The sequence below is a fragment of the Arachis hypogaea genome, chromosome 17, assembly GCF_003086295.3.
Source record: "Arachis hypogaea cultivar Tifrunner chromosome 17, arahy.Tifrunner.gnm2.J5K5, whole genome shotgun sequence".
NCBI lineage: Eukaryota > Viridiplantae > Streptophyta > Magnoliopsida > Fabales > Fabaceae > Arachis > Arachis hypogaea.
In genome coordinates this window covers 36,758,328-36,765,487 of record NC_092052.1, presented here as the reverse complement: position 1 = coordinate 36,765,487, position 7,160 = coordinate 36,758,328, and the positions used below count along the sequence as shown (strand labels likewise).

The 7,160-nt window shown below is 33.5% G+C and overlaps 1 protein-coding gene across 1 annotated transcript; it reads left to right on the top strand.

Moving 5' to 3' along the window:
* The first annotated feature begins 611 nt into the window (after positions 1 to 611).
* Positions 612 to 6,864, top strand: LOC112765069 (uncharacterized). Its single transcript, XM_025810935.3, has 11 exons — positions 612 to 846; positions 932 to 1,123; positions 1,503 to 1,598; positions 1,677 to 1,765; positions 1,894 to 2,022; positions 2,772 to 2,892; positions 3,529 to 3,613; positions 3,726 to 3,835; positions 4,531 to 4,682; positions 5,491 to 5,587; positions 6,208 to 6,864. Exons 1-11 carry the CDS (start codon positions 766 to 768, stop codon positions 6,502 to 6,504), a joined length of 1,449 nt encoding a protein of 482 aa, XP_025666720.1. The 5' UTR covers positions 612 to 765; the 3' UTR covers positions 6,505 to 6,864.
* The last annotated feature ends 296 nt before the right edge of the window (positions 6,865 to 7,160 follow it).

The window sequence follows — 7,160 nt, the reverse complement described above, 5'->3', positions numbered from 1 at the left end:
TAGGAAACATGATTAATTAACAAATTAAAAAATTAAGATAATGTTTGTTTTTAAAAATTGAAATCGAAACTGAAAGAATAAATTTAATATTATATTTAGTGGTTAGAAATTGAAACTAAAATTTTAATCTTAGAATATAAAATTTCAGTCTCTATTAGAAATAAAGAGACTGAAATTTTTAGAAACAAAAAATGAAATTTCAATAATATTTATTTTTAAAAATATTTTTATTTAACTTTTTAAATTTTTATTTTATTCCTTTTATCATCTTCAATCCTCCAACTTCACCTCCATTCTTATCCTTTAAATTTTTATTCTTATCCCTTTTATCCCTACTGCATTTATTTTCACCAAATAGTATGAGTTTAATTTTATATATTTTATACCAAATATAATATAAAAATTTAATTTAATTTTTATTTTTTAAATTTTAGTCTTTTAATCTCTGTCTTTCGATCTAATATATTAAAATGTTTAAATTTATAGACTGAATAAAAGATAAAAAATTAAAGGACGAGTAACATTTTCCATTTACAATGATACTTCAATTGTTTTTAACTCTCTCTGGCCGAAAACAACCCTTATTAGACCCGACCCACTTAGCTGTAATTGGGCTGAATCGAGACTCTCCGAAGCTTGATCCACGGGTCGTCCGTATTTCTTTTCAACCCATTTCTTGCATCTGTGACTGATAGTGATAGCACGACGCTCTTCCTCTTGGGTTCTTAGATTCCATTATTATTATTTTCACGTAAACGATCAACAATGGTGAAAACCGTGGTTGCAGAAGAAACTCGCCTCAAACCCATCGAGGATCGTCTCGCCCAATCATCACTTCCATCCGAGGCACCTCTTTTTTTCTCTCCCAATTCCACCTTCCATTTTTTTCCCCTTCTCATTTCTCACTTTTTCTTCTCTCTCGGTTTTTCAGGTGGGTTTAATAATCGGCAAGTTCAGCTCCGGTTTGGACCGGGCGTTCGTCTTCGACCTAATCCCAACCCCGAACAATGATTCCGGTGACCCTGCTTCTTCCATCTCCGAACCTGAAAAGAAGAAAGGTTCCAAATCTGACACTTCCTCTCTCTTCATTGATAAGGATTGGGTAGCTGAACATGCTCGTCAGGTTCGTTTACTTCTCTAGTTACCATTCACTATTACTATTCTGTTATGTCGTTGTAGTTAGTTAGTTATAATTAGTTAAGAAACGCTTGGGTCAAGTTAGATTGGAAATTACTCTGTACACTTGAGATGTATCTCGGTTTATACACATTCAGTCGAGTGTATAATTATTGAAGTATCTTTAGATGATTTTTTCCTTAACTTTTATGCACTGGATTGTTTTACAAGGTCATCCAATCAGAAGCTTGTGTGTGTATGACTTTTGAAATAGTGGATAGTTATCTACCTCTTTTGCGGAGATGACAATTTAGATGTCTGGGTAAAAATCTTTCATACTAACAGTGTGTATAGATTAAATTGGTTTGGGATTTTGTTTCATGAAGGTGTCTAGAATGCTTGTGGGTGGGATGAAGGTTGTTGGCATATATGTTTGGATTAGTGACGGAGCCTTCAAGAACTCTACCATAGTTCTTTGCCAGGTGCGTGTATTATGTGAATTTTCCATTTGATTTTAATTTTGTTTGTTAGTGGCTTTCTAAATTAATGCTTCATTGCAGACGGTGAAAGTGGTTGCTGAAGCAGCGGTAATTGTGGAGGCTGAGTGGGATGAAAGGCTGCTTCTTCACATTTGTTATAGCCCAAGAAGGTAAAAGCAGGGCTCTTGTATGTATTTAGTTAACGAAACAGTTGACATCATAAACAGGATTGTCTCACTGATTTTCTTTGATTTGGAAATGATACTTGATTACTCATATCATATTATTATTAGTGCAGGTGGAGTTGTCGAAATTGCTCCTTATCTTCAAACATTACATCAAGTAGTCTGAGGCCTTGTGACTTTAAAATGGGAAAGGTCTTAAATTATCTTCAGACGTTTAAGTGCATGTACAATTTTACTCTTAGGTAACATTTTTCCCTCCTTTGTTAACCTTAGGGTCATTGAAGCCCTATGTATGTTGTTTCTTTATCAAGTATTGATCTGTTTCTTCATGTATTAAGGTTTTCAAGCTAGTTCAGGTGCCAATGTGTGATACAGTGATAGTGTGAAACTAAATGCATAAACTTGACTATTGAATTGATATGGTTTTTTCTCTTCTATATATTGGAAAAAACTTTTGTTTAGATTGAGCTTCACTTAGGAATAACAGGTTCTGGTTATGTATAAAGTAATCACAAATTAAGTCTATCGTTGGTTTATTTCCACAAAGCAAAGGTAGGGTAAAAGTCCTAACAAGGAGAAGTTGCTCTTTTCATTCTGGTAAAAGATATCTACAATATAAAAAGCTCCTTTAAAGTGGCTATGTAAGTTGTATCCCTAAAATCAGTTGGTGGGTGGTTTAGATCAACATGCATGTTTTGATTAAAGCTTGTTTTAGATACATTCACTTTGGAGGAATCTTTCAGTCAAAAATAGTTTTTGGGGAAGAAAGTCTTAGCAATCAAATGAAACATGGGAAAAAGGGACATGGCAGCTATTTTACCAACCATATATTATTTTGTTATTTCTTTTTTATTTTGTGTGTGTGTGTGTGTTTGTTGGGGGGGACTCTGTATATAGTCCCCTTTTCATTAGTTTCTCGTCATTCATTCTTGTTGGTGACAAATACCTTTTGGTAAATTGATCTTTCGTAAATGATATTGTATTTTGCAAGGTTGCCTATATTTCATGACAATGCGTCAAAATTCCACACATTCAGTGATGTTCTTTGTCATGCAATATCTCTTCATGCTAAAGAACTTAAAGGTGCACGGGCCTTGATTGATGGTAAATTGGTAATTAATCTGCTCTCACTGATTCTTAAAGTACATTATGCACAATTGTTCTTGTTTGTGAAATTGGAAGGAATATAATGCTAGCACACATAAGTAACTTGGACTTTGTGATTCTGTTAATGCAAAGGACAAGTAACTGACTCCTTTTAGCCCCTAACAATATTCTACTGAAACATCGGCATGTAAAAAGAATGTGGCAAATTTATTTGCGAAGGTTCTAACTACAAAAGAATTTTATCCCATAATAGATTGAAGAAGGCCACTTTAAATGCTATAGCATTCGGCTTTAGTGAAAGAAACTGAGTAAGTGCATGCCCATAACACTACTATAAAACATTATCCTTCTTTCAATAAAAACTATTGGACTTTTTGGAAATTGCTACAAGCTGTGTACACCAAAGATTTACTGAATGGATCAAATTGCCTAACCTGAATGCTATTGACTGCTAAATTGTGTATAAATATATTGCAACTTTCTCTGAACTTGAAATATACTCACTCAATAAATCCGTTAAGTTATTGTTCTTTGCTAGGCCTGTGAATCAAGGTTGTCAGGCCATTGGTTTTGTCCGTGTTTTGTGCTGAATTGTTTTAGTTCAGTGGTAAGATTTTCCTTGCTGTTATCATTTTGTCCAGGTTGTTGATGGTGAGCCATATTCAACAGATGGTGTGCATGAAGTTGAATTGCTTTTACCATTTACGAGTAATACTCCTTTTGAAGGTAAGTTTGTCCATACTATTATATTATTTATGCTTAGTGCTAATTTGTTGCTATTTGTTTCTGTTATATTAGAAGTTTTCATTTTTCTAACTAACATTTAATATTTTTAAAGCGTTCAGCCAAAGAGACGTTGTAGGTATTCTTTCATTCAGTGGTTTGGTATGTTCTTTTGCATATCTGAATTCAAAAGAGCCAATCTCACAGGCAATCACTGACATAAAGGTAATCACTAACTCATGTCTATTCTGATCATGATTTTACTGTACAGTTCTGTTCAATTCATTTATTCATGGCTTGAGTTAGATTGCCCATTATGGAAATATCATTTTCTGAATTAGTAGTTGATGGTGCAATGCTCTTCTGGGATTACGGAATGAAATATAACATTGGAAATCTATAGTCTAATGTTTATGATCTAGAAGAGTGTAGCATATTTGTAAAGTTATTCTAGAAAACACATTGAACCAGTGACTTTCCTATTTTAGTTTTTTTTTATTAATAATATTTTTTTTCTTTTCCTAAACAATGGATTTTTAATATTCTTTAGCAGGTACTCTGACTTTTGTTGGCACATAACCTAACATTTTTAAAGAGGTTTCTTTGGCACATCAGCTGATTTAGGTTTGTGATATGATTAGGCAATTGGATTCCTTTTGGGGTAAAGCACATAGTTATGTTTAAGAGGATTTCCCTAAATGATATTCAGAGGGATGGGTAGCTTTTGTTGTTGTTGTTGTGTTGTTTTATTTTCCTTTTGTTCCGTTGTTGAAGATATGCTGTCCTCTATTTTATTTGTAATATTCTTTACAATTTCTTAATCAATTTCTTTTTGTTACGAAGAATAAAGTATTTTCTCCAAACTTCACTAACTTGGTCTCTTTTTTCCTATACCTCCCGGGGTCACGCCGTGTGCACAGGGAGATATCATTATGAGTCTGCAAAGTAGGTTGGATATAATATGTGATGAGGCAGATGCTGATTCAGGTTCTGGTCCAGATGTTGGCAGGGAAGCATCCAGCGATTTATCAACCGAGAAGCCTGTTTCCCAATGTGTGCTACATTTGTTAAGGTCTGTAACTTCTAATAACTACCTCTGGATAGAAATTACTATCTAATTTTAACATGAGGACATTATTGAAAAAACATGATTGTTAAGAGTAATCTACGTTTAGTTTACAAAATTACTCTCATGACAACTCTCTGAAATTAAATCCTTACCCTTTCTCCTCCTTAATAACGGTGTGATTGGAATTTTTTAATATTGTCTAAGCTTTTTCCAATGGACAATGATTTGTTAAAAAAACAAAATCTCATAGGAATATATTTGATCCCATGGAGATATTTAAGTTTTTGTTTATAAGAAAGCATTACAATGAATAGGTGCTTTCTAAGTTTCTATGCTCTAAATTTTTACATTAAGCACTGCAAGAGGTGTTTATTTAGGGCATAGAGCTCCATCTTTTGTGGTATAAGCCCATTGATTTGTGACTTGATTATTCTTGCTCACTTGAATTTTCTTCATAAAATGGTTTAATGAAGAATTTGTTGTATTTTACTTTCTTCATAAACTACTAAACTATAAAGGGAAAAAACAGTATGGCAATGTGGGTTTTCCTTTCACTCTTTTGGTTGTTCAAACACATACAGGCTTTTCTGGGGCGAAAAAAGGTCCTAAAATGTCAACAATTTACCTGATACCTCATGGAATACCTTGTTTCTTAGTTGGTATGCAATAGGTTTTGGGTGATTAAGTCATTTGTGCCTTAATTGTAGAAAAAAGTGATCCTCTATTCCTCTGAGATCTAATTCATACACTTGTTATTTTAACTGCTAATACTGGTTTGAACTTTGAAGCACTGATTGTTTGTGTATAACAGAAAAGGGTGCATGCTTCCGTTTCCTAGACGAGTCTTTGCACCATGGCTGGCAGGAATTTATGTGTGTGACTACTTACAGCCTTCCGATACAGTTGAGGTTAGTTCCACTGCTATAGTCAGAGTATAGGATTTGTGAGTGTTGGATTTGTTTGCATGTCTCTGATTGTTTGAATATCATTGCATTCTTTTTTTTATTGCTGCTGAGAAAACTATTTAAATTAGGGTATACGTTCTATAAAGAAACAATTAAATTATGAACTTGTCTGGTGTGCCTCTGCACAACTAACTGGTATTTCCAAGCCCTTAACATAAAAGTTGTGTGAACTCAGAATTTAATTAAAGATTGACATGAATTCTAGAGGGACATGGTGATATATTTTTTCAGAGGGATTACCCTCAGCCTTCATGAGCATAAGATGATACTGCTCTGTGATTTCATTGCACTAGACATTCAATTTATGACTGATTAATCATTGCTGTTTGCTTCATTTGGCATAGGATGTTATCTTGTAAAGGACAAAGGAAAATAATCACACCTAACATAACTATTGCTCTTCCATATGGTGATCATATTTTAAGATTCCATCTAGATTCTAATGTCAATCTGGTTTGATTGCTGTTGTTGTTTTATAGTCTCCATGCTGCACTGTTGTGAAGAAATAAGAAATTCATACATTTGATCCCACTAACATGATTTATTTTCTCTTCTTATCTTAGGTGTTAAAAGATCATTGTACAGAGTTATTATCCATGAAAGCTCCAACTGATGTTTCAACAATTCTGGAGCTAGAAAAAGAAGCCATTTCCGTCAAAACCAAATCTTTCTGGGATGTAGCAGTGCCTTTCTCTTCAGCAATTCCGCAGCATCCGGAGAAGAGCAAAACTGATGATAGTAGAGAATTGACGGAGAATAATAAATCTACAAACTCGGGTCATGTCAATCTTATGGCTGCTATTTTCATTCTTTTGCTGTCAATCTTACTTGGGTTCGTGTTCTTTTTGCAAAAGAGTTGAAACATTATGTTATATCCACTATGAACTGAAAAGTCTTCTCAGTGCAACTAATTAGTTTTGTGGAGTACTTGACCAATGTTTGCATGGAATTGAGATGGATGATGGATCATTGAAAGGGGAACCCCAGTGGGGCTAGATGTTAGTCATTGCCTTGCGGTCAAAGGACACTGAGGGTTTACGCATTGTGGGGAAAAAAACTTTTATGAAAGGAAACACAAAATCAGTATATGTATTGGTTGTGGAATTCTTTTTATCTCGTAGGATACTATATAATTAAGTGCATTCTATGGTGGTTATGAAATTTTGGTAACACAAAAAAATGTAACTAAAATTAATGTTATACTTTTTACTCTTTGGAAATGTTTTTTATTTTGAAAAAATACAAATACAAAGTTGTTCATACATTAGCCTAATACACAGCCAAATCTAAAGTGAATAAAATCCAATCTACAGATATTAGTCAGGTCAACACCAATTCAATCTCATAAAGGTCTATCATAACGATGTAGACTAGGAATTATTTATCTAAATAAATAATTATTCTTTATAATCTCTCTTACTCATTTAAAAAAGAGATTTTAACAACTTTTCTAACAAAAGGGAATGACTACTCACCATCAAAGGTGAAACGACTTTAAAAGACGATTATTGATTTT

Excerpts from the sequence above, each read along its gene's own strand:
- LOC112765069 (XM_025810935.3), top strand. The coding sequence starts at position 766 with ATGGTGAAAACCGTGGTTGCAGAAGAAACTCGCCTCAAACCCATCGAG. Across the intron at positions 1,599-1,676 it reads CTACCATAGTTCTTTGCCAG|ACGGTGAAAGTGGTTGCTGA; the intron begins GTGCGTGTATTA and ends GCTTCATTGCAG. Across the intron at positions 2,023-2,771 it reads ATGTACAATTTTACTCTTAG|GTTGCCTATATTTCATGACA; the intron begins GTAACATTTTTC and ends GTATTTTGCAAG.